This window comes from Uloborus diversus, chromosome 4, assembly GCF_026930045.1.
Source record: "Uloborus diversus isolate 005 chromosome 4, Udiv.v.3.1, whole genome shotgun sequence".
In the NCBI taxonomy this organism is placed as follows: domain Eukaryota; kingdom Metazoa; phylum Arthropoda; class Arachnida; order Araneae; family Uloboridae; genus Uloborus; species Uloborus diversus.
This window is the reverse complement of record NC_072734.1, coordinates 23,694,788-23,722,623: the sequence shown is the minus strand read 5'-3', so window position 1 is coordinate 23,722,623 and position 27,836 is coordinate 23,694,788. Positions and strand designations below refer to the sequence as shown.

At 32.6% G+C, this 27,836-nt stretch overlaps 2 protein-coding genes across 5 annotated transcripts in view; one reads left to right on the top strand and one right to left on the bottom strand.

Moving 5' to 3' along the window:
- The window catches only part of LOC129221653 (proliferation-associated protein 2G4-like), a 49,980-nt gene extending 45,307 nt beyond the window's left edge, over positions 1-4,673 (bottom strand). Inside the window, exons 1-2 of the mRNA XM_054856181.1 lie at positions 4,537-4,673; positions 1,925-2,053 (exon numbers count right to left, since the gene is read on the bottom strand). Coding sequence (XP_054712156.1) covers positions 1,925-2,053; positions 4,537-4,624 — 217 coding nt within the window. The 5' untranslated portion in view covers positions 4,625-4,673. The remainder of the gene's footprint in view (positions 1-1,924; positions 2,054-4,536) is intronic.
- Positions 4,674-4,871: 198 nt separating this feature from the next.
- LOC129219746 (transcription factor CP2-like protein 1) overlaps positions 4,872-27,836 on the top strand; it is an 80,823-nt gene continuing 57,858 nt past the window's right edge. For all 4 annotated transcript variants that reach the window (XM_054854040.1, XM_054854038.1, XM_054854039.1 and 1 more), the window contains exons 1-2: positions 4,872-5,060; positions 15,519-15,619. The gene's annotated coding sequence lies outside the window, so the exon portion shown is untranslated. The remainder of the gene's footprint in view (positions 5,061-15,518; positions 15,620-27,836) is intronic.

Sequence of the window (27,836 nt, the reverse complement as noted above, 5' to 3'; positions counted from 1 at the left end):
TGAACAGTCAGCCGTTTACTGTAATTAAAGCTTCTAATTGATGGGTAAATAATATATAATTGCATCAGAATGTGCCAGCATCTATTTTTTTTAGTTTCGTTAATACAGTAGGACTGAAGTCAGGGCGATAAAAAGAAAAGTCGATCATAAACGCCGCAACAGCAAAAAAAGTCACTTACGAAAATTTAAATTTTTAAACACACAAACGCCGCGGCGTTCCTTCCAGAAATTACTATAGTCTAGTCATTCAATGAAAAGCTAAGGATCCGCTTGTTCCTTTTACTTTTCAAAATCAAAACATGCAGAAAATTATCGGCGCGGCATTGTAAAAATAAGAATCAATGCACAATTGGAAGTACTATACTAAAGAAAGAAAAAGTAGGAAAAAAAAGGAAAAAGTAGGAAAATAAGGAGAGAGCTCTAAAAAGTAGGAAAAATAGGAACTCTTCGGGGTCTGCAAGTCAATTATTTTTATGTCATTTATTTTATGATTTGTGTTGATTGAAATGGATATTTAGTTTTCTAACCGCGTGGTTTTAGGCTAAATGCATTGTTTTACCATGCCGATTTGTTAAAATAATGAGTTATTTCTTTGGTATTATTTTCCATTGCACCAGGTTTATTATTTATTACTTCATTTATTTCATGATTTGTGCTGATTAAAATGGATATTTAGTTTTTTAACGGCGTGGTTTTAGGCTAAATGCATTGCTTTACCATGCCGATTTGTTAAAATAATAGGTTATTTCTTTGGTATTATTTCTTTAGCGACAGGTTTATTATTTTAATGTCATTTATTCCATGATTTGTCTGATTAAAATGGATATTTAGTTTTTTGACCGCGTGGTTTTAGGCTAAATACATTGTTTTACCATGCCGATTTGTTAAAATAATAGGTGGTTATTTCTTTGGTATTATTTCATTTTGCACCAGGTTTATTATTTTAATGTCATTTATTTCATGATTTGTGCTGATTAAAATGGATATTTATTTTTTTGATCGCGTGGTTTTAGGCTAAATGCAATGTTTTACCATGCCGATTTGTTAAAATAATAGGTTATTTCTTTGGTATTATTTACTTTTGCACGAGGTTTATTATTTTTTTCATTTATTTCATAATTTGTGATGCTATAAAAATATGGTTCACACCGCTGGGGTGGGTCCTCGTCCCGTGAACTGGATACGGTTAGCTTGAAATACTCTGATTAGCTAACCCAACCGAATCCCTAGCTTTAAAGTTTGCCAAATTTTTTGGCGTTAAACCCAAGAGGTTTTTTTGTTTTTTTTTTCTCTTCTGTGTAAACAAAGAGAAAAAGTGTTTTTTTACTTACTCTTCCCTTTTATGTGCAACTTCCAAAAAAGTGAGCAAATTAGCTATTTTTCAAGATTTTTTTAAATGAAAAGTGTATGCTTGTTGGATTAATTCCCAACTGAACCCATTTTACCAATTATTTCATTGATTAAAATTGTAATATTGACATAGCTATATTGGTTTTTTAAAAAAAGGCAATTTTGAAAAGTTTCGACTTTCTCATTAAAAAATCTTTTTTTTTGCAAAAAAAATTCACTTCTGAAGTGTCAAAATCCCCATTTGATTGCATTTTCCCGAAGAGTGAGTAAAAAAAAACATACGTTTTCGCTTTGTTTACACCGGAAGTCCAAAAAAAAAAACCCATAGGGTTTGGCGCCAAAAAATTTGGCGAACTTTGAAAAAGTAGCCAAATGTCTACGATATCGAACTCTTCCCCTCCAATACCCAACCATGATCTAGGGCAGGACAATCTCCCCCTCTTGCTTTGAGGCATTAATATATTTAAATATGTGAAGGAGATTTCATTCCATATACTATGCATTGAGAATATAATCTAATTCGTTGAGATTTAAAAGAAAGCAAATGATATTAATGTACAACAATCATGTTTACCTTTCTTTAATTCTTTCTCCCTTTTAAAGACTTTTCCAGTTTCTTCCGTAAGTAGTTCGTCTCCATTTTCACATATTGATATCACACTTGCTCCAGGTACGCACTTTTTAATTAACTGATTAAGAACCCCTAAAAATAGAAAAATGTTTTAAACATCATGAACCACAAAACATTCATTGCTAAATGTCTGCTCAAATGAAAAATAGGTATAACTTTGATATACCCCCCCCCCCAAAATTACGCGCCAAATCTAGCACTCCCTACGGACTTTTTAGGGTTGCTGTTTCTTACTTTGGTGTTGCCAATTTAGGTTTTTTTCAGCTTTTAGGTTATTGCTGTTGCCAAATTTAGTATTTTCTTGTATTTTGTACCTCTTTTTGAGTTTTTTTAAAAAGTTTTGTGGCAACAATTTCCAGAATCGTAAGGTATTTTGCTTGGCGAGAAAAAAAGTCGCCAAATTTCCGATTTGGGGGGTATATCAAAGTAGTTCCGAAAAATATTTTTACAAATTGCATTCATCAATTTTAATTTTTACAACAATACACTTCAATATGAACAAAACAAAAACTTTTTCAAAATAAATACATAATTTATTAAATATTCAAATGCTGTCAATCTTATAAATGACTTTCCACTTTTCTTATTAAATTTAAAACAAAAATTCAAACACCACAGCAATCGGCAACATCTTAAACAGCCCCTTCCAGGAAAAATAAAATATAATACATTTCTTTTCTTAGTTTCTTATGTTGAATACTTATTACGAAGAAAATTCATGCATTGTTGTCAGGTGACATCTTCCACAAATGTTTAATGTGAGGCACGAGAGTGAGACCATCAAGCTTTTCATTTCTGAATAAATCTGAAAGCAGCTAGGCACCCGGCATGGAATTTCTAAGGGGCAGGACATTCTCCTATAACTATTTCTTAAGTTTTCTGGAAAACTTCTCCCTTGGAATGAATGTAGTATGAATTGGGTATGCTCACGCGATCAAATTTGGTTAGTATCAATAATAATTGCTGCATAATTTTTCACAACAGGCGAATATTAACACTAACCAATTATCACAGTGACCATGTCAGAAACAAAAAAGTTAATTGATCATTATTATTCAACTGGAGCAAGAATAATTTAAAGTTCAAAGGGAATGGAAACATGCAAATCGGGACAAAGATGGCTTGCCAGATTTCAACCGGGGCACCCCAAGAATACCCCCTCCCTCTACCCAGCGTAACGAGAATTCAAAGGGGTGAACACCCCAGGTTGTTTTTTAGAGTGTTTTAGAGCGTAGTTCATTCTCAACGCTATGAACAAATAGTTACTAATTATGAGCCTAAACCAGGAGTCTTAAAAATTTGAACAATGTTTATATGTTCTTTGCATTGGATAGAACTTTTTTTAGAAATTTTTTTTGGTTCTAATCTTGTTGTAAAAATGCTCACAAGCTAATTAGATATTAATTTTACAGGTCAAAGTTGCAAATCTGTACCTCAGAGCAGACTAACGTAAGTCAAGTAATCACTATTTTACAGGAGATGAAAAACTGTGGCTCATGCATAGGATAAGACGCACGCTCTTTAAACACTGATAAAAATTTAGAGGATTTTTTTTTTTTTAGAAGTACGTTTGCATGGCTTATGTGGAATAAGATTTACATACAATGCAGTAATAAACAGAAAATTGCATTTTTCAGACTTACGTCATTCTGGCTCTGAGATACAGAAATGACTTATTTCAAATGATCCTTCAGTTAATTATTTTTAGTCTTCTTTGGTCATCTGTAGTCAAATTTCTTTTACTGGGACCTGAAGTAAACATGCCGAGACCCTGGGATTTTTTCTGAAAATGAGGACGCCTGGCAAGCCTATGTATAGGTATTATGTGAAGCCAAGCAAACAGGAGGTTTCGCTCACATGAATTATAACTATGAATAGCGGCTGAACTTCTTGGATCAAGTCTTTAAACAGCAACGATTCATAACAATATGACTTTGCCAGATTTTAAAAGGGTATGGGTAGCTGAAAATCTTTCAAACCAATTCTGAAATCTCGCATGTATTTTTACAAAAAAAGACGTACCAGTAATAACAAAACTACCCTCCCTTTCCCAATTATTTTAACTTACAAAAACACAACACATGGTTAGCAATCAATTGGAAGTTCTGAATTTTATTATAATTTCTGTATAAAATGAACTTTTTAAAGCTTTCTCTAAATAACTGGATTTAAGCATACAAAATTGGAAGTAAAATGCGACTTTTCTTGTGTATATACTAATTGTATCCACTTTATGAGAAAGTGGGTAAACCAGCTTACAAAAGGTAAGGCAATATTGAAGTGTAACATTTTAGTTTTTAACCACTATTTCTAGTTGAATTGTTGTTAAAACAAAAATCAGGTGCACATTCAACATCAATTTATTTCAATTGGAAATATTTTAATTGAATTACTGCAAAAAAATCGAAATATAAATGTTTGTTGACAGCAGTACAATGTACAAATGAGCACATGGCACAGCGTTTACGGAATGGCCGGCAACGTCTGAGAATTGAATACCAGTGCTCAAAAATATTTTTCTAACATATGAATCATATAACATTTGTTTTACGTACTATTAACCATTTCTGCAGCCATTTTATATTTGGTAACAACCAAATCTTGAGCGATTGTAGGCTCTTCGGTCTCATCTTTGTCCGCCATTTTCAACACGAAACCACGAATGAATTTCGAATTGACGTTGCCAAATACCACCTCCCCAATTATTGCACATTTTGTTGAATTAAAAAATTTCTAAGTTTTTCCTTTCAATCAACAGTTTAATAACTTTACTTTGGACAAAGATTATTTCAAAGTAAATTTCAATCAACGGAATTGTAAAAAAAAGAAAAAAAAAGCAACAAAATAGAAACTTTATTAGTTTGCATTCTGCACTTGAGATGGCGCAATGTTTGTATAAAGTCATGTTTGTTGTTATGGTGTGCTGTTAAAGGTCCCACAATCTTTCATAAGTTTAAAAATTTATTATATTAATTTCCTTTTACTTGAGGCATTTCACATGGGTATGAACGAAGATAATCATCAGTAATTTGTGGTTGCATTTATTCTCAAAACCAAGTTGAATTCGAATCTCAAAACAGTAAGTAATTGATATATAGTGATTTGTTTACCTTATGCATGTAGTTAACCATTTAGTAAATTTGATAAAGAAATATTGAAAAAAATTCTCAGATGTTGAACATATTTTTTGATGATAATCTTTTTTCTGCAATGAAAAATTTGTACTTTTGAAGTATCTTTTCTTTCCAATCTTTCTTGTGTGTATGGTGCATATTATAAACATTAAATAAAATTTAAGATCTGCAAATAAGCTACCCAATGTCGTTTATTTCTGCACTTCTTAAAACATTGTTACTTAAGAACTTGTGTATCATTTATGCTCAAAAAAAGAATCTTCTCATTTAATCTCAGAAGTGGCAATTATTTTTGTGTGCAGTTATTTGTGCAGATCAGTCAAAAAGTTAATTGCACTGCTGAAAGAAAGAGAAAAAAAAAACTAACAAATTAGGGTAGACATTTTTAAACATAGGTATAAATTTATTCATAACTTAAGTTCCAATCAAAATCTTGTTTTCAACGCAACTATCTCCCTTATTTAAGTATTTGTTGAGCTGTAGTACCAGTTCTCGATGCCTTCTGGAAAGAAAATCCGTTGAATACCCAATAATCAATTTTGAGTTGCTATGCCTTGAAAGTTTTTCTTTCATTTCGGAAGGCTTTGTGCTCTTATGTTACCATGGAAGACCACTGTATGCAGCATAACAAATGTGCTGTCTTCTGAAAAAGTTTGCACTAAAACTATGAGGTGACCCTATTTTTACCTAGGTCTCTTACCTTGGGGGTCATACACAGGCTGGGATCTATGAATTTTGCCCCCCCCCCCCTCCCCCTCCTGGCAACACAATCTCCCAGAGGCCAGCAGTGTATGTTTGCAATGTTAATTTATGGACAGCCCCTCAGGAGTTTCATGTTTTTGGTCTCATGAAGGAAGAACTTTCAGAGCAGCAACACCACTCTGATGAAGAGGTGAAAACTGCAACCCTAGAATGGTTATCCACCATTGGATAGATCTCTGCAAACGGCTTTGAAAAATGTGCATTACACCTAGTGATGTAAAATTCCCGGGTATTTATTTTTAGGGGTAAATACCCAGGGTATATACCCGGGTAAATACCCAAAATGGGTATTTACCCGGGTATTTATTTAAAAAATTTATATTCAACTAAAATAGTTTTCTATATGTATTCCAATATGTATATAAATAACCAACCATATACAAAGCAATACATTTTTGCCCAAAACTTGTATTTTGATCACATATTTAAAGAATTGTTGTGTGGTACAACTTAGCAATCAAATATGATATTCACATTAAATGTGTTGGATATGTCCAATCAATGTTGATAGCCAAATTTCAGATATAAAAAAGCCATTCTACAAAAAGTAAAAAGCTTAACTGGTTACAAAAAAAAAAAGAAAAATAAGGTCCTAGTCTTTTATAACCCAGTAATTTGTCCCTGCATGACATCAAAATGTGACGAAATGTTGCTCAATTTATTATTACTATTTATTTACCTATATCTTTTACAGAAATTTCCTTCAAACCTAGTTCAAGTGTTCAGGCGTATTCTGCATATCATTTTATCATTAAGCCTTAGATTTAACTAAGCCTTTAATTAAAAAATTATAATACATAAATTTTTATATTTTTAATCATTCCTTTTTTTTTTATTTATGTTAAAAAAAATACCTTTTGATATACCACCTAAATTTTTTTTGCAAAATGCGCAATTTCTAGGGGATTTACCCTGCCTTCGGATAAATACCAAAAAAAAAATTTATCTTCCCACCCTACATCACTAATTGGGTGTATTAAAAATAGTTTGAATAAATTTTCATCATGAAGTACCGGGGAGCAAATGCAAATGAGCAAGGCAACAAAAAGCAATATTTTGATGTTTTTTTTTTTTTTTTTTTGCTTATTAATGTGAAAACTATTTCTATATTTGCCACGTTATCACTTAAACAGCAATAAAATAAATAACATCATAGTCTTAATAACTTCTCTGTTTATTCTTCCAAACATCCCTCATGCTTCCTTTTGTTTTTTCATTTTGGATATGACTAACCTAGATTGTGATTTTGAAATCCTGGAGTTCATCATTGAATTGCTTATACTTCTCCAATTATGACATTGAAAAGGAAGATTCTTTGGTTCATGATATGTTTCTTTCATAATTTCATCAAGTCTTTCAATTAAAAATATTATAAACTGTAATACATATGTATGTATCAGTTTTAATAATTATTTCATATTAAGATTTCAAAAAAAAATTCCCATTCACTTTTTGCATTTTTTTGTAAAATACCCAGTTTTTGGGTATTTACCCAGGCCTTGGGTAAATACCGAAAAAATATTTACCTACCCGCTGGGTATTTACCCGATCCACATCACTAATTACACCTCAATAGATGTTTAAATAATAGAGGTAATTGCTTTGAGAAGTAGACGCTGAATGGAACTTCAAGATGCAGATAAAGTTATTGTCAAATTTTTATGGTGTTTTGTTTTCTCAATCAGCACAACTAAATTTTTTGACTGACACCTTCATTCTTTCAAAAATTATTTTTCCCTCTTGATAAGAGGATCCTGAAACTGAGTTAAATTTTTTTAATCCTATTGATTTTTAAGAAAAGATTTTCTTAAGTAAGATCAGTTGACTCTCTTTGACGGCGCTCTATTTAACCATTTTTTCTATTCAAAGATGGCTTTTCACGGTCCCAGATGCTCCACTGTAGCTTTGAAAGCATTCTATTTAAGGACACATTCTACTAAAGGACGATTTTTTGGGATCCCTTGGAAGTAGTTAAAGAGAGAGTCAACCATTTCTGAAATTTACTGAGACATTACAAACATTTAACTTAACAACAACCGAACAAACGTCAACTAATGTGCACAGAGTGTTGTCAAAACTGAAATTCTGATGAAAATAGTAATGTAAAAATTTGTTCACATCAGGGTTGGCAAGTTTTTGCCGGAGGCGGAAAAAACCAATGTTTACTGCCCGGCAAAAATAGGTTTTTGCCAGTTTTTGCCAAAGTGGCAAAAATAGATTTTATGTTAACAACTTATGGACAGTTTTTTTTCCCTTTTATATAAAAGTAAAAGCATGAAAAGATTTTGATAAAATTTTAATTTAATTACTTTTATAGTTTAAAAAAATTTAAGGTTTAACTTACTTTTAAAGCTATGGAGCATTTTTACTTTTAAATTTTTAAACATTAACATAAAATTTCAGTTTGTAACATCTAAGACAAATAATTAACTTACAATGAAAATGTAATTAGCTTATTTATTATAGCATTTTTTACAGAATACTAAATATCTATATAAAATATACTTAATCAAGATGCAACTATAAAATAAAAGTAATTAAAAAGCAAAATACACATTCCTTTAGATTGAAATATCACTTAAATCATCATATAGTCTATACAATCTTCATAATCACTTCCTTCCTCATACCAAAGAATTCATCTGGGTTATCACACCAAACAACACATTGGCATTAAACCCACAGGGGTAACATCTTACTGATAATTGATAAAAGGCTTTGCCATTTTCTGTAGAGTGAGCTAGTATTACTAAAAAGTAGAGTAAATATAGAATGCACATATTGATCAGCTTTTTTTTTCTTCTTTTTAAATTCTTCTCTTGGCTATCCATTTTCCCAGTAAGTGAGAAAAAATGCATTATATCTTTAGTGAGGAAAAGTTAATATTTTTCTATATTCAAGTAAATATTCTGTTATTGATGAAATAGCTTAAAAATTTTAGTGGGATCAAAAAAAAAAAAAAAGTGATTAATTAAATATATATATATAAAATTAGAATTCGATCTTTTTATTAATTTACTAAGCTTAAGTAAACATTCTTTGTTTTAGCATTGAAGGAATTGGCTCATTCTGAAAAAATTGTTTTAGCAAACATTTAAAATCTTAAGTTTTGCAATCCCAACATTTGTTTTTTATTTATTTTTCACCTTATAAATTAGAAGTAACATGGAGAGACATAACTAAAATTAGAGACGTACCGAGTACTCGGTAACTACTCGGTACTCGTCCTATTCGGCCCATTTGCCGAGTACTCGGTACTCGGCCAAATTTTGATCAGATACTCGGCCAATACCGAGTAGTTGCGAAAAATTGAATATTGTCCAAGACAGATATTAAAATTTATAAAAAAGCTCAAGCATATATAATATCCTGCAATCATTTACAAGTCAAATTTAAATTTTGGGAATAATAAAGTTTGTAATGCTTCAATGGAATAAGTAAATAAAACTTATTTATTAAAAATTGTACAAAAAACATAAGTATAGAAAATATGGAATTTTTATATTAAAAATGGATTTTTGCTACAAGCAAAAATTAGTTATAAGAAATATAAAAATACCTTTGCTTAAAAAATAAAAGGAAATGAAATAACGTTAAGAGCACAGTGCAGACATGTGTTTTGGCATTACAAGGAATTCCTTTTTCAATGCACAAAATGTGAGCTCGTGGTTTTAAAGGCATCTGACAAAAGTCGGATTTTTTTTTGTCGAATGTCTTTACATCCTTTAACTCGCATTTTATGCACTAAAAAAGATGTTCCTTGTAACACAGAAACAAATGTCTGCAGTGTTCCTGCACATTTGTTTTATTTGCTTTATTTAGTTTGGCAGACTAGAACTATAATAGATTGGTATAATTTGTTTTAATTCCAACTTCATTAATCATACCTTTTATTTATTTATTTTTAATTTTAAACTTATTCTTTTTTTAAAATTTTTGACATAAAATTTTTTTTTAAATAATGCATAATTAAATTTCAGCAAGAATTTAGTTTTAAAAACTATTATATGAACAGAGAGGTCTATATTACTATTCCAATAAGTTCAAAATTCATCACATGTGTGTTTGTAGTTCTTCTTAAAACATAATTTGTACTTGGTAACTCGGCCGAGTACTCGGTAACTCGGTACTCGGCCGAGTAATGAAAGGCCGAGTACTCGGATACTCGGCCAAAGTGCTACTCGGTACGTCTCTAACTAAAATATTAAAGTGCATTATTTATATTATATTGTCACTATTTCTTGATTAACAATATAATGTTACTTTATTTGCCATTAGGTTTTTGCCATTTTTTTACATTTTTGATGTTTTTTTCTATTTTTGCCATGGTTTTTTCCACTGTCCCGGCAAAAATACCTTTTGGTTCACATGAAGGTGATTGTTTAATATAATTGAAACCTAACACATATAACACCTTTAAAGCCATAAAATTAATGTAAAAACTCTCGGAAGGTATCCTGCAATAAAAATTGGACTACCATTGCACTCAGGAAGAGGGTCACATCCAAGGCTAAGAAATTACTCAATTTATAACCAAGGATTTCAATTTTTAAACCATTGAAACCATTCATTTGAACATGGGCGGATTTAAGGGGGAAAGAGGGGGGCAATGCCCCTCCCCCCAGTTTTTGGAGGACTTTATATAATAACAACACATCTTCCAAAAAAAAATTTTAAAAACATTATTTTTCTTTTTTGACTAGTTCATAAGGGCATGGGTGGACTTATAGGAGGGGGGGGGCATAGGGGCAATGCCCCCCAGTTTTGGGAGGACTTGAAATAGTAACAACACATCTTCCAAAATCTTAAAACAAAAAAAAATGATTATTTTTTTCTTTTTTGAGTACATAATACAATGAAAATGAAGAGAATAGCGAATGTCCTTTTCTGATGGGAGAAAAGAAAAAAAAATTAATTCAAATTTTGATATCTTGAATTCAAATTATGTTTTTCGCAATCACGAGTGTGTGTATGTAGGCGTGTGTGTTCGTGTGTGGGGGGGGATATGTGTGCTTGTGTATAGGGGTATGTGTATGTGCGTGTAGGCATGTGTGTGGGTAGTTCTGTGTATGAATGTGTGTGTGGGGGTGTATGTATGTATGTGTGTAGGTGTCTGTATGCATGCGTGTGTGTATGTGTTTGTGTATGTGTGTAGGGGTATGTGTGTATGGTGGTGTTTGTGTATGTGTTTGTGTGTGCGTGTGTGTTGGTATGTGTATGTATGCGTGTGTGTGTAGGATATGGATGCAACCAGGAGACGGTTTTCGCTAGAGGAGCAGCATCGTGAGGCCAGCCGACGCAATGGGTGATAATGGCAGAGGGTGGCGCCGCGCCGGTGGGAAAAATGATAGCACGCCAAAAACAGTCAAATGAAAGCAATAAGCAATCGTGATTGCTCAAAAAAAAGAACATTAAATACAAATAGTACAGCTGTCACTGGGGTGCTGAAAATATGCCTAAATTCACTATTTTGGACTGAAAACCGTTTGGGCAAGTATATAAATGAAAATACAGGCTAAATGAGCTATTCATTCAGCTGCAACACTTATAATAATTGACGATTACTTTTAAATTAGAACCTAAAACAAAGGGCACCCCCCGTTCTACTTGTTATGATTTGTTTTCTTTTTCTTCAGAATGTTTATTTTCAATTTGCGTCACTTCAAAAACTAGATATTTTGTGTTGTTACAGACGAAAGATTTTGAAGAACCTTCTTGATTCACAAGTTCAGATTGGTAAAATTGTAAAAATCCTTTAATCGTAAAAGCTGACGAATTTTCGTAAAAATTACAAAAATCTGCAGGTAAGAGGGAATTACATATAGGGCCGGATTTGCCTATAAGATAAACAAGCTACAGCTTTGGACCACTGCTTTGAAGTGGGTCAGTAGTTCGCAAAAAATTGCATGATTTGTTCCTTAAAAAATGGAAAGTGCTTGAAAAAACTAATCTCAACTTCAAGTGCTTGAAAGCCGTGAATATTTGGAAACGTGTGGCTACAAACCTTAAATTTTAAAATTTCTAACAAATGGTAGGGGGAGGAGTGCCGAAATATGTCAAATTCAGCACCTTGCTACATCCTGCATCAAAAGTGTAAAAATCATGATTCTTATGTTTTTAACATATTACTTGAAATAACTTTTTGTGACTCACATGTTTTATCTCTTGCTATTTATTAAATCAATTTATGGAATTTATGGTATTTTGGAAATTCTTTTGTATTGATTGCTTTTATCTTGCTTCTACTGCATATTGTTAATCTGTTTAGCCCAGAAAAAAATGATACACTACCTCTATTCCTTTTTGTTTTCTGCACTGCTTATAATTTAAAAAAAAAAAAGGTTATTGTAATAAAAAAATTCTATAGTTTATTTTTTTCTTTTAAACTTAACTGTTTTTTTTTTTTTTTACAAAGTTTGAATAATACTGTGCAACTGTATAATCTAGTACTCAATTTCAGAGACTGGAAAGTGCAAATGAGGTGCCTTAAACCATTAAATATTCTAAAATTCTTGAAAAGAATTGGCGCAGCATAGCCTACTAGGGCTCTTTTGCTAAAACACCAAATGTAACCAACCAAATCTTGAAAATAATTAGACAAGTCTTTGAGACTCCTAAGCAAAGTGTGCTTCTATTTTATTTTTTATCAAGTGTATAAATTATGAATTGTTCTAATAAGTAGTATGTTACTCTCATGTTACATATTTTCTAAATCTGTACAGCATTTCTTTTAAAGTATTAACTTTCATCACAAAGCACATTTAAATCATAAAACTTTTTTAGAAAAGTTATTTGTCTATTTTTTCCCTGAGATTTTTGTATATCCAATTAACCCTTATGATGCTTCAAAATGCAGAACTTCATATCCATTTTGCAAAATTTCCTCCGGGGGAGAAACCCCCGGACCCCTAAAATTGGAGTTATTCTATATCCTACTTAAAAGGGAGTCTTGCGTCACTCTCTTGATACCAGTCACCTCTCTTAAGGTCAATTGAAAAAGGACAGCATGAAAACACACTTTAATGAAAACGACACACACACACACACAAAAGTAAAGTATAGCCTTATGCATCACAGGAAAACAGATCAAAACATGGGGGGCGGGGGGGGGGGGGACAATTCAAAATGTTGCTGGGAAAAAAATCCTGCCCCCCCAGGAACTCAGTCTTAAATCCGCCTATGCATTTGAATACTAATCATTTTGTGTGTTTTTTCAGTTATTATTTGCAATTGTAAAAATAGTTCAAATTTTTTTCAAAATAAATGAGAAAATGGGTACAGTGGAGGGCTGAAAATTCGTACAACTTATGAAAGTCATTGTGGATTTCATGCCACAAAGAAAAAAACTCTGAAGTTATATATCCATGACTGCCCATAGTGTAATTTTAGAGGAGGGGCTGAGAAAAATTTTATGTTTTTAGGCTTTAGGTTAAAACTTACTTTTTCTGTTTCCAAAATATGATTTGTGAAGATTTTAAGTTTTAGAATTGAGACAGACTTTACCGTTGTAAGTGGACTCATATTTTTGTTTTTCTCAAAGGAACAGTGAGCTGAGATACATCTTTATATTTATATATTAATAGGCAATCCATTTTCTTTTGGTACCATTTTCTGTTCTATTTGAACCGATTTTATTCATTCTTTTTTAGCTATTTCTAAGTTTTAGTGCCATTAATAAAAATTTATGAAATCAGACGCTAATTAACGGAGTTAATTAAAAATGCATTTTCAAACTAAATGACTCTTCCTACGCGAATGGATAGTCAAATGTTTTCGAATTTGATATAGTTGGAAAGGTCTTTAAAAAATACTCAAAACGATGAAATGGTCAGGGCGCCCAAGATCCAATAACCTAAATCCACTTGAAAAGAAGTTTAAATGTTTTATATTTAGCAAAACGCAAAAATTTTTAATTTTCACTCTTTTTCATTGTTGGAAGAGTAAAACATTAAGTTTTAATTGATTTTTTAAACTGCTCTTTTTACATCAAAAATGAATTTTAGTGCTTCAAGCTTGGTATGATTGGAAAGATCGTAAAAAATACACATTCAACCCACTTTTATCATTCGAAACAAGAATCCGCTAAATTGACTAGAAAAAAACTAGAAGTAATTATAAGAAAGCTAAAATTCATTTTATTTACTTTATCACATGACATAGCATGAAGAAATTGCTGAATAATATAGTGTGTTGCCATTTCTCGCTTGAGTATTAAGAAATAAAATTTGTTTATACAGCGGTTTTACATGTAAACTGAGTTTTGCGGTATCAATTCATTCAGCAAGATATCGATTTTTCTGGGAAATTGGTGATCTTTGGCATATCAAATTTTTGGTAGCAATGCCAGTGCGACAATTGTCTTTCCTTTGCATACATAAACAAATAGTAAGAAAATATTTATTTACGTCTAGCGTTTTTTTATTAATGGCATTTGTCACACTGTTTTTGATAAACAAAGAGAGGAAGGATATGGTGAATAGTGAAACTTTGCGATAAAGGGGGAAGGAGGTCAAAGATGTCGAAAAATAGTGCAACATCAGCTATACACTGACCTTGACCATAAAAAAATCATTAAGACAAACTTTTAAAAATTGTACTGTTATTGCAGCATCCAGTGTTTTCGAATGGACAATTTTTTATGCAGCAAGTAGGGTTGGTTCATTTGATCGTTTGAAATTTTATACCTCAAATGCCAAAGATCAAGGCAACTTAATGATAGCCGACTTTTTATACGAAGGTTTTTTACACAGAAGTTTACGTATAAACTGAGTTTTGCGGTATCATTTCATTCGGGAAGATTTCGATAATTGAGAAATTGGCGATCTTTATTCATTGGCATCAATTTTTTGGCACCAATGCCAGTGCAAGAAATGCTTTCCCTTTGCATACATTCAAAAAGAGTTCACAATATATATACAGTGAAACCCCTCCTAAAGAACACCCCTCAAAGACCCCTCTTATGCGGACACCTCTCTATTGCGAGCAAAAAAATTTGTCCCGTTAGTGTCCGCATTAAAGGGATTTTACTGTATTTGCATAGTGTTATCACAAGCGAACATGGTATAAAAAATAAAATTATTCACACCAAGAATTTGACAACCATGCAAATTTCCCAATAATAGAAATTTTCCCTTTCATTCATTTATCTTGAGATTGACATACAAAAAGCTTTGGTTCTTTTGTGTGTGTTTTTTTTGGGGGGGGGGGGCACAAAAGTGAAATTAATAGGCTATGATATGTCACATACAGAAAGCAAAATTGGAATAAATTATTGCTGTTATGGTATATTCCCAGATGTACACTAAACAAATGTATAAGAGTAAAAATTAAAATGTTAGAAATAGGGAAATTCAAATAAGTTTTTTCAAATATTCAGTAATGAATGTGGTCGAATTTCGACGGCTGTGCAAACCCTAGTTAATTAATTCATTAACAGAAACGTTTCCAATTCTTTCCATCACACTTCGAAACCGTGCTTGCCACAACTTAATTACACACCAAAAATTTTATAAAAATCGGTCCAGCTGTTTAAAAGCCTTATGGTGATAAACGTCCGCACAGAAGATTTTTGTATATAAAGTTAAGCAGCTCTATATTGTTTTAAAAAATAATTTTTAATATAATCTTTTAAATATTTACAGATTTAAAAGCTACAAGGAAAATCCATTTAACTGATTGTACTCTGACATGAAATGAAATATTATGATTTGAAGGCGTCATCTAATTAAAACTCACTAGACTGGTAAGTTTTTTTTTATTTCATAAGTTGTCAGATTTTGAATAATTGTTATTTAAAGCCTGAAATTTGAAGAGAAATGAACTGATTATAGTTAGTTTCTAATAACACTCCAGATAACAGGAGCAGATTGGCCATGTGGGGAGATGTGGAAGTTCCACATGGGCCGTACCTAACTTGGGCTGTTTTCTTTTTTTCAATGTGTACATACCGTTTTCCTCAATTTTATTACGAAGAAATACATATATTTTAGCTGGGGGCGGTTCTCGTGTTTCTAGAGTCAGTCAGAACTGTAATTGGGGGGAAGAGGATGTTGATAGATGGTTTTCCTCTTCCAGTGGTCACTCTTTTTTTCCGGAATTATTGCCGTATCTTGTTGGGAAGGAAGGAAACAATGACTGTGGGATGGTCCTTCGTGATAAAGTTCAACTAAAGTGAAGCTGTAAGCGCTAAAGAGCAGGTGTTATCTCTCGCTATCTCTGTTGGAAATTGATGTTTCCTGGAATTCTGTTATAAGGAGCAGTATATTGGGGGTGGGGATGTTTTTTATGACCATTTAAAGCTGTCTGGAAGAGATTACATTGATCCCTTTCCTTCATAAGAGAATGACTCGTTCCAAAAAATAGGATGTATACCGACTGGTAACCTGCAAAACACCTGCTAAGGAAGTTTTTTTCTTCCTCTCTTTTCTTTATGTTTATTGTTAAGTTTCCCACCACTTTGTATGTAATAGACGTACCCATGTCTTTTTCAACCAATTAGGTAATCTCATTCTTCGCAATTTTATCTCAGAGAAAAATAACGAGTTATTTGTTATACAGCGTGGAATTACGTCTGTTTTGAATCAAAATTGACGAGAAATGTTTCGCCGTAAGTTTACTATTTTTAATCATCATTGTTTGCTGAAATTTCGTTCTTTTCAGCACTTTAAATAATATGAACTTGAAATTGCGATTACTTCAAATTAATTTGTTTTCGTGTATTAAAGTTCAAATTTACACAGGTACAAACCGTGTAAAACCTTAAAATAGTGGTTCCTAACCTTTTTTGGTCCATTGCATGCCTCTAGAGGATGACGGGACGGACAAATCGTTCTCAAAAGTATCAAAGGTTGGTGTAACGGAAAATCGATATTACGGATAATTTGAAAGCTAAATAATGTAGCAATATTAGCCAGTAATTCTTCAACTTAAAGAAAATGGGAAAAGAATAGTTTTTATGTTTTTGTTTTCCAATAATAACTGATTTTTGAAGGGAGGTAATTAACTAGGATTATTGATGAACTTTTCAAAGACAGCAGTTCATTTCCCATTATTTTTTTTAAATTAGGATTTGAAAGAATAGAAAATATTGACAGTTTAAATGTGGAAAAAATAGATGGATGTAATATGTTCGGTGGAGCTCTTTCTGTACTAGGTCAAGTGTACAAATATTTACTATCTATGCCTGTGACACAAGTATCCTGTAAACTGAGCTATTCTACTTTCAAATTCATCAAAAGCAAACTAAGATGAAGCATTTCCCATGAAAATTTAGAGACCTTCATGTTGATGCCAGTGTCGTGAGGTCGATTGGCCGCGAACAGATGAAAAATACTTGAGCATAAAATAAAACTCTTTTATTTACAATTTAAAAACATAGACGTCGTACATCCTGCAACCAGCAGGAATGCAAGTAGGAGACAGAATCTAGCAAATAAGCGACTCGCTTATAAATAAATGTTTTTGCTGTTGCCACTCACTCGGTGGCTAAACTTTTCAGGATAAAGTAAAATTACATGCAAATTCGACTGAATATGCAAAAATAATAAGTCCTCTACAATACTCCCCTCTGAGTCTCGAACAGTTAGGGAGAGACGAATCTATCCGGAAAGCGAACTTGTCGTCCAGAACGCGTCGTCACTGGAACAGGATTCTGAGTTGAAATATCCGGGCACAAATCCTGGTTAAGTAAATATGCCGGCTTTAACCTGTCGATAGAAACAGTCTTATCCAAACCTTTCATGGATATTACAAAGTCCTTGACCATCCGTTTCACCACTGGGAAAGGTCCGTCATACTGCGGTTGTAGAGGTCGTCGCACCGCGTCATGTCGCAAAAAGACGTGGGTACACGAGTCCAAATCCTTGGGGATGAAAACGCTAGGAATACCATGTCGTGACGCTGGGGTCGGACGAAGCGATCCAATTATCCCTTGCAGATTCTGCAGAAAAGTCGGACTCAGAATCGGCAGCTTCGATTCCATGACGAAATCTCCAGGCAAACGAAGTGTCTCACCGTAGACGAGCTCGGCGACTGAAGACGCTAAATCTTCCCTGTAGACTGTTCTCAATCCGAGAAGCACTGAGGGTAGGGCATCTACCCATGCCGCACTTGAAACACAACTGATGGCTTGTTTTAAAGGACGATGCAGTCTTTCAATCATGCCATTGCATTTCGGATTATAAGCTGACGTTCTACTTAGTTTAATTCCAAACAAATTTGCAAATGACTTAAAGAGCGAGGATTCAAATTGTCTGCCCTGGTCACTAGAAATGACTGAAGGAACACCGAAACGAGCAATCCAAGAAAAATATATAGCTTTAGCTACCGTTTCTGCGGATATATCTGCTATCGGAGTAACCTCCGGCCAACGCGTAAAGCGATCAACAATTGTCACGCAATAAGTATATCCCCGACAAATTGATAAGGGCCCTATCAAATCGACATGAATATGTTTAAATCTTCCGTCAGGAAGTGGGAAGTTGCCATATGGGGATTTTGTATGCCGGTGAACCTTAGTTCGCTGACATTCTAAACAAGCCTGACAATATAATTTTATGTCTGCTTTCATACCTAGCCAAACATATTTTGCTGCTATTAATTTTGTCGTAGCGCGTATACCAGGATGAGACAAATTATGATACGAATCAAATACCTTTTTACGAAAAGAGTCGGGAACAATAGGTCGAATGTTTGAAGTTGAAATATCACAAAGTAAAAATTTATCCGAATTCGGAACTGGAAATTTTTTAATTTGCAGCGATCGGCTTTCACTTGCGTCATTCAATTTTTTTAAAAGCTCCGAATCTTCCAACTGTGCTTTCGCTAGCGATTCCATATCAACAGTAGAGGGGATGGAAATTTCTTCGATGCGTGAAAGCGTATCTGTTACGATATTTTCTTTTCCTTCGATGAAACGAATGTCTGTAGAAAATTGTGAAATGAAATCAAGTTGGCGTAAACGCCGGGGGGAAGCTTTTGCATCGCTTTTCTGACTAAACGCGAAAGTGAGAGGTTTGTGATCTGTATAGATCACAAATGGGCGTGCTTCTAACATATATCTGAAATGTATTATTGCGCTATATACCGCTAATAGTTCTCGATCATAGGTTGAATACTTTTGTTGCGTTGAAGTTATTTTACGCGAAAAGAAACCTAATGGTTTGAGACCTTGGGGAGTTACCTCATGCAGAGCCGCACCCATTGCAAAATCCCTACAATCTGTTACTAATGCTAATTTTGCATCTATTGACGGGTAATGTAAAAGCGTAGCACTAGCCAACAACTCCTTACATTTGTTAAAAGCTGCAATCGCTTCTTCTGATAAACTAATTTCAGTTTTAGCTTTCTTATTTTTCCCTTTTAAATATTCATTTAAAGGAATTTGTATGCCTGCAATTTTTGGCAAGAAACTATGATAAAAATTCAACATTCCAAGAAAAGCTCGCAAACTCTTTACTGTTTTTGGCAATTTAAATTCTGAAATTGCTTTGACGCGATCCGGTAAAGGTTTGAAACCAGATTCATTTATTGAATGCCCTAGAAAATCTACCTGTGATACCCCAAATACGCATTTTGCAACATTAATTTTTATCCCGTAATCTTTGAAACGTTGAAAAAGAATTCTGAGGTGTTTTTCATGTTCTTTTTGATCTGCACTAGCCACCAAAACATCATCCAAATATACAAAGCAGAAATTAAGGCCACGCACCACTTCGTGCATAAATCGCATGAATGTCTGACTGGCCCCCGATAATCCGAAATTCATGTACGGAAATTCAAATAATCCGAACGGAGTTATAATAGCAGTTTTGCATACATCTTCCGGATTTACCGGGATGTGGTGGTACGCTTTTAACAAATCAAGTTTAGAAAATATTTTTGTACCATGAAGTTGCTGTGCAAAATCTTTTAAATATGGAACAGGGTATCTATCCTGACGCGTTATTTTATTTAACAACCTGTAATCCCCAGTCGGACGCCAGTCCCCGGACTTTTTTGGAACCATATGTAGAGGGCTGGACCAATTGCTACGAGAAGGTCTGCAAATGCCACGCTCTAACATATACTCAAATTCCTTTTTCGCAATTTTAAGTTGAGCTGGATGTAAACGGCGTGCTCGCGCTTGCACCGGGGGACCAGTTGTTTGAATATAATGCAATGTATTATGCTTTATTTCACTTTGCAACCCTGCAGCGGGCTGAGTAATAATTTTAAATTCATACAACAATTTATGAAATTTAGAACTTCCAGAAATACTTTTTATTGCCGGTATCGAAGAATTTAAAGTACGACCATTTGAGGTTAGCGATGCGAGTGGGTCAATAAGAGATTTTCGTTTAATGTCAACAATTAGGCCATAGTTTTCCAAAAAATCAGCACCAATTATTGGTTTACTGACATCTGCAATTATAAAATGCCATGTGAATTTCCTTCGTAACCCAAAATCTACAGCTAGCAATTTTGTGCCGTAAGTCTTAATATTTGAATTATTCGCAGCGGAAAGAACAAGATTGCTTTCTTTATGACTTTTAAAATGAAATCGAGGCACGCAGCTGACATCACTACCCGTATCAATTAGAAAACTTGAACCTGTATTTACATCATTTATGAAAAGTCGGCGATTTAAATATTTCTGTACGGTTGACGCCGCATCAACTGACAGCTTTACTCGTTTTTTTTCTGGTTATAACTACATGGGGGTCTACACTTTGTTGCATTATCCGAAAAAGTCTTATGGTACCAGCAACAATTTTGAGAATTATCCGAGCTACGATAAAAACTTTTACTTCTTGACCGAGATTTAGAAAACCTCCGAATTTTACTCCGGGATCCGCGAACAGATAATTTCTGAACCTGCTCAGTTAAACCCTCAATTAGGTTTTCCAAACGAGAAATTCTAGAATTTTCAGCTTGCGAGGAGGGAGAATTCACCACAGATACTGATGGAAGAGTCACTATCTCAGAAATTTTATCAGCCATAAGAGCTAACTGCGATAAACTTTCAGCACTAATTGCGAGGATAGCCTGCATATTTGAAGGAAGGTGACTTAACCATAAATTTTTCAAAAAACTATCATCCAGTTTATGATTACTTAATTCCCGCATATCATGCAAAAGCTGTGAAGGTTTTTTATCTCCTAGAGTTAAGTCTTGTAACAAGGTTTTAATTTTCTTATTTTCAGAATGCTCAAACTGTTCAATTAATTTTTCTTTTAACTTAGTATACGGATTTTCCGCTGGCGGCGAATAAACTATTTCCGAAACATAAGTTAAATACTCGGAATCAATGGAAGCAATTAAATGGCTATATTTCGTTTGCTCAGTCGTTATATTTGCTATCGAAAAATTTGCTTCTAGTTGAGCAAAATACAGTTTGACATTTAAAGGCGAAAAAATCGGCATTTTCATACCAATCCTATCAACGCTAGTCTCTACTTTGGATTCAGTCATTTTACTACTAGTAACCAAGACAAACAAAATGTAAAATCACTCACGTTGGTTGTCCGCATTCAGTCCTATAACAGGTCACCACTGTCGTGAGGTCGATTGGCCGCGAACAGATGAAAAATACTTGAGCATAAAATAAAACTCTTTTATTTACAATTTAAAAACATAGACGTCGTACATCCTGCAACCAGCAGGAATGCAAGTAGGAGACAGAATCTAGCAAATAAGCGACTCGCTTATAAATAAATGTTTTTGCTGTTGCCACTCACTCGGTGGCTAAACTTTTCAGGATAAAGTAAAATTACATGCAAATTCGACTGAATATGCAAAAATAATAAGTCCTCTACACCAGTAAAGGACATTTTAAATCAAATAGATTCAAAGTGTGTCACTGATGTTATTACTCAGCAAAGTAGACGTTTGCATGAAAAATTAATGTTGTAGACAAGTCTTTTTTGGGGGTGAGGGGGTTAATTTTTTCCAATTTTTGATTTAGAATATATTTTAATGTACCCAGTGAAAAAAAAGGTGAATGAAGTGATTACGTACGTTAATAGAGCCAAAAAAAAGACAGTAAAATTAGTTTTATGTAACGTTACGTTAGTAAAATTCTTATCGTCTGAAACTGAACACCGCAGGACTCCCAGGAAAAAAATTCATCCAAATGGACTTTATGCATTATTTTCGAGTTTAAAAAAAGTTTACAGCATTCATTTTTATCTGTGGTACCAAGTAGTTTATAATGAAAATTCATGACAGGGGAGCATCTTTTTGATTGCCCCGTTCTTCTCGACGTGCTGAAGGATGTCGTCTTCAGGGAGCTTCCCCACTCTGCTACTGCATCTTTGTTGTATTGGACTGCAAGGAGCCTTATGTCTGAGAGGACGTTGGTGGGCGTAAATTAAAAAAATAAAAAATAATAATAATAATAATGAAAATTCATAATTTATTACATTTAATAAAAAGGTTTTAATTAAATGTTTTGAAGGAGATATTGTGATTAAATAAAAAAGGAATCTGAAGTAATTTAAGTAATTATCTTTTAAATATTGTGAAATTTTGTTTCTCTTTCTTTTAAAGAATGCACTAAATTTTAGAAGAAAAAAGAAAGAACTGTTTAGTTTTTAAAACCATATTTTAAGCCAGTATTTAATAAAATTCCATCAAATGTTTTTTTTTTTTTTTTTTTTTTTTTGAGTTTGAGTCTGTTAACTTTTTTCTAATGGTTGTTTATAAAGGAATAAATTTATGAAAATGTTTTAATTTTTGTGCAAACTATATTCAATGTAAATCTAAAGTAAAGCAAAATTACTTTTATATATATATATTCATGTTATGAATTTTTAAAAATATCTAAAACTATATACAGTATTTTAATGATTTTTGAATTGGTGCAAAGAAATGAATTTGGATTGTCAGTTTAAAAAAAATCAGAATACACGTTTACTTTTTGAGATGGTTTTGATTTTTCTTTTGATTTTTGTTTTTTTCTTTTTCTTTCTATGAAAATGTTTTAATATTTCTGCAAACAATGTTTAATGTAAATTTAAGCTAAAGCAAAATTACTTGGTTAATTATATTTATAATCATGATTTTTTAAAAATATCTCTACATAATATAAAATGAAGTCTCCAAAAAGCGTCTCTTTGTTTGAACATGCAAAACTCGAGGACTACCCAGCCGATTGCTCTGAAATTTTCATAGTATTTTTCTTTTATCACCGCAAAATTTTGCAGACCGGTTCGAAAAAAATTCGATGAGTAGTTCTTTTTTATTCCAATTTAGGCCCAATTTTCACATGAATTCCCAAATATGGGGGTGAAAAATTACTTTCACATATTAATATTACATATCGTTGGAAAGGGTAGAATTTTCCGAGTTCTACCCAATTTGTTTCAATGCTCTTAACTTAATTACAGCAGGAGTTATTTGCATTTTTAGCTAAATTTTTTTTAGGCTTAACTGAAATTTAGGCACTACTTTCTTCATTAAATATATCAATAAAAGTGAAGGAATTATCCTAGTTTTCTTTTTGACACCATTGCAGAAAGTGACATTTTTTACTCCAGATCTATCTCAACTTATGTACGAAAAAATAAGCTATCTCAAAAGGAAAAAAAGTTACAATCCTTTTTAAATCAAGTTCAAAAAATCTCATTTCCATTCAAATTGTTAACCATTTTCTTTTGCATTTTAATTCCTTCAACTTATTTTATTTTGTGTTTCCATGGTTACGCTTTTTAAATCCATCTTTCTCGATTTAATTTCAATTTCTTGAAAGTATTTTAATGTCTATCGTCATTGTTAGAGACGGAAAACAATTTTGCATGATGTTTTTTTTAATATTTATTTATTTAAGCTTGATTGTTGAATATACATCACTTGACACAATTTTTATTTTGAAAGTGGACCGGGCAGAACCGGGGAATGCAGCTAGTGTAAAATATTTTAATGATTTTTAAATTGATGCAAGAAATGAATAAGGATAGTCAATTTAAAAAAAAAAAAAACAATATATGTTTACATTTTTGAGCTAAAAATGAATTTTGCTTTCTATGACATAAAAAGTAAGCACAAAATAATTTTCTTGAGACCATTTTACAAAATTTTGACAGTAAGTTTTAACAAGTAATATTTTAGTACTAGCTTTTACATGCGGCTTCGCTCACGTTGATGTAGATTTTTTTCAATTGATTCAGGTTAATGGTCAACACAGGTAGGCAGGGGCGGCAAATAGGAGGGGCGAGAGGGGGCGGTTGCACCCCCAAATTTTTCACTAAGAATAATAAAAAATGGGTAAATTCAATTTAGATAACTTAGAAAATTATTTGCTTGCATTTAAGAACAGAAAAAACAGATGGAGAATAATTGTTTGTCTTAACTAAAGAAGTAATCTCTTCACATGGGTTAAATATTTCAAAATTGTGTACTCTATGTTATGATGGTGCATCTTGTATGAGATGCCCGCTCAGTGTTGAGACAGCGCAATTTTATTGCGTAAACTCCATGTCATTTTACATAAACTTTTATGCTTATATTATAACTTAATGTTTAGCTAGCAAGTGTTCATTGAACCCTTGAACCAGAAACATATTTAGTAACTCGATGCACTATATGCTTTCGTAGAAACTTTTGTAAAGATATGCTATTTTTGAAAATTATCCCTCATCAAAAAATACTTTCATATCAACAAATATATCTTGGGGCTCTTTACTTGACAATCTCTGAGTGACACAAGATGGTATTCGAGGGTTAGATCTATAAAAGTCCCCTGAAAGAATTACTTTAAAGCGACCACCTTTGCAACGATAGAAAATCTGATGTCATTTTAATCTGTAGGGTTGGTTGGGGTAAGTGGGACCCCTTTTGATAATAGTTCGTTTTTGAAACCTTAAATAAAAGTTTTGAAACAAAAAAAAATTATTGTCTTATTTTATCTTGGACACTTTTAATAAACAAAAGTTCATCATTATTTTCTAAAATAATGCTTTAAATATTCTTAACGATTATATGTTTTAAAAAATCGGATTGGTGTTCCACTTACCCCATAGTAAGGGGTAAGTGAGTTACCCCCTTTTATTTAAATTTAAATGAAGCGTATCTATAAAAGGGGTGAGGAGGTCTTACATGATAAAGTATGAAAAATTTTAGTGTGAGTTCTTTTTTTTGTAAATGCATCCATTTATGAGATATTTCTTTCTCTTAAATCTGTATCACGGAAAATTTTAAAGCGAAAAACGATACAATTTCATTTGCGAAATTTATTGAAAGCCTATCGGTATATATTTTACTTTTGCATATAAAACTGTGTTCAATGAATATAAAATAGTTAATTAAGATCAATTTGAGTAAATTAGCCAAAACTATAAGTTGAAAAGGAAATTGGAAATATTGAATAGCTGCGTCTGTAGAAAGTTAGCTAAGGAAGAACCAGTATCACTTCATCCTCAGTAATTATTCCAACATCATCTGCACTATGCCAATAAAAATTGCCACTATTTTTATTCAATCTTGAAAATTCAACAGTATTTTTTAATTTGTATCATCAACTTCCAACATTAGACCTACTTAAATCTTAATGGTTTTCTTTCATGTATGTTTCACAAATACATGACCATCAGCTTTAGCAGTTATTGTGGCTGAACTATCAGCTCCTACAAAGTCATCATAGTTGTCTCTTATTTTACTAATAGAAATATTTAATCAGAGTTGCTTTTGATTTTGAAATCCACATTATTTTAGGGGACCCACTTAACCCTTATAGCAGAAATTTACGGGGTAAGTGGGACCCCTCCTCTTAAACACTTAGTAATAAAATTTTATACTAAAATTCCTGTTGCTGTATGAACTTTTAGTTAAACTATATGTAAATAATTAATTATCACCAAAAAATAATAAAGACTAACCTGGAAACACTTCTTTGAAAAATGTTGCTTGAACTCGCAAAAATGTTTTTTTTTTTTACTAAATGCTATGTAGAAAAACACAAAACCCAAATAGTATGTGCAAAACAAATCACAGTGATGAAATTAAACATGATCAGCACAAACAAGTTTGAAAACTTTATCCATATTTCAGTTTTAGGGGGGTGACCCACTTCCCCCAACCAACCCTATGACTTTGTTTGAATTTTTGTTTACTTTTTATACTGCGGAACTTTTTTTGAACAATGCTACAAAGATCATAAAAATTTTAACCTGCTAATCTTAGCTCGAGGACTGACAATTGAAACTCTTAGTAATTTTCGCACTAATGCATACTTTAACGAAGTGTAGAACTTTGTGACAGAACATTTCTGAACATTTTTTACTGTATGCCAATAGATGGCAAAACCCTCATGAAGATGTAGTCAAAATATTAAATCAATAATCATCCATAAGCTCATTATTTTTTGCATTTAAAAAGGCGTTCCCTGTAACGCCGAAACACGTGTCTGCCATTATTTGCAAATTTGTGCTTCTTCTAACGTTGTTTGGTCTTACTTTACATTTATTATTGGTCTTTAAGTTCAATACAATGTAGATTGGTTATAGAAAACGAAAAAGGAAATATTACACTTTTAAGTTAAATTTATAGCATGAGGGAAGAGGAATTGTTTCGTGAATTGTCACTATGCTTTCTTCTATATTTCAAAGAGAGGAATTTTAAAGTAATGTGTTTTTTAACACAAATTTCTTGCCTCCATTGTTTTTTGACTGTTTCAAGCAAATCAGTCATTTGAAAGATGACTTTTGTGACTCTGGAGGTTAGAGAATTACCTTCAAAGCACAATGAGGCAAGCAAGACCTTCATTTTTAGCTATACTAGCAATAAAGAAAAATACTGGATATTGATTAAGTATTGTTACCAAATTTTCTGTTCTTCTTGACTCCAAAACTAGCAGATTAAAACTTAATTAAAAAATAAAAACTAGTACCAAGATATTTTGTGAGACAACTAATTACAAATAAATTTAAAGTTTCGGTTTCAAAAGTTTTTCTTGTTATTAACAAACCTAATTATTCTTAACATAAAAATCATTTTATCATCACTTCCTGCTGACCAATCTGTATTTTATACTGTACTGAAGAAAATTCATGTTCAAGAAACTCGACCCCCCCAAATGAAATCTGAAATGCCGCCCCTGCAGGCAGAGATCAAATAATTACTGAAAATGGGTTTTGCTGATATTTCAAAATTTATCCTCCCCCCCCCCCTCAATATATCAAAAGGTATGATTAAAACTGAAAACCAGGGAATGGGGGGGGGGGGGGTAAATGAAATGTCTTCAAAACTGGAAGACACACAAAATATTACACAACATAAATCAGAAAAACGTATAGAAGTAGTAAATAAGTTAGTAAGGATAATTCTTAAAAATTCTCATTCGAGTGAGGTCAACTATTCTTAAATAAAGCCAAACATTTCCCTTATAATCTCGATCCCCGTCAAGTGTCCAGTGCTACGCCAGCTATCTGATTATTGCATATGCTTCTTGCTGAAGAAAGGAGCAGAGCTCAGGTGACGCATGTCCCTCCTGAATAAATAAGGAGAATCATGCATAAAATGGCAATCATCCCAAAATAGGGTCAACAGTTACTACAAATACTGATTTTCAAATAATGTCCCTTTAAAGTGAGAACATCAAATCTTTAAAATTCCCATCATAAGGAAATCAACTGTTTCTAAACAACGTCAACGGCCCTGTTTGAAATACTAAAAAGTTCAGGGTAAAAATATACCATTAAAATCAGAGTGAGCACAACAGTTTTTTCTTTTTTAAGTTCCTATTTCAATGAGGACAATAGTACAAAAAACTTCACGTTTCATAAAGAGGAACATTCCCTAAAGTTTCTATTAGAATGGTGATAACAGCGTTTTCAAATAACATCGACCTCCCTCTGAAAATCTCCGTCATGATTTTCAAAAACCTTCATCAGTAAAAGGTCAGATAACATAAAAAAACAAATTTAAAAAAGAACAATATTCTACATTGTTGCCATTAAAATATGAACATTAATCCCACAAAATCC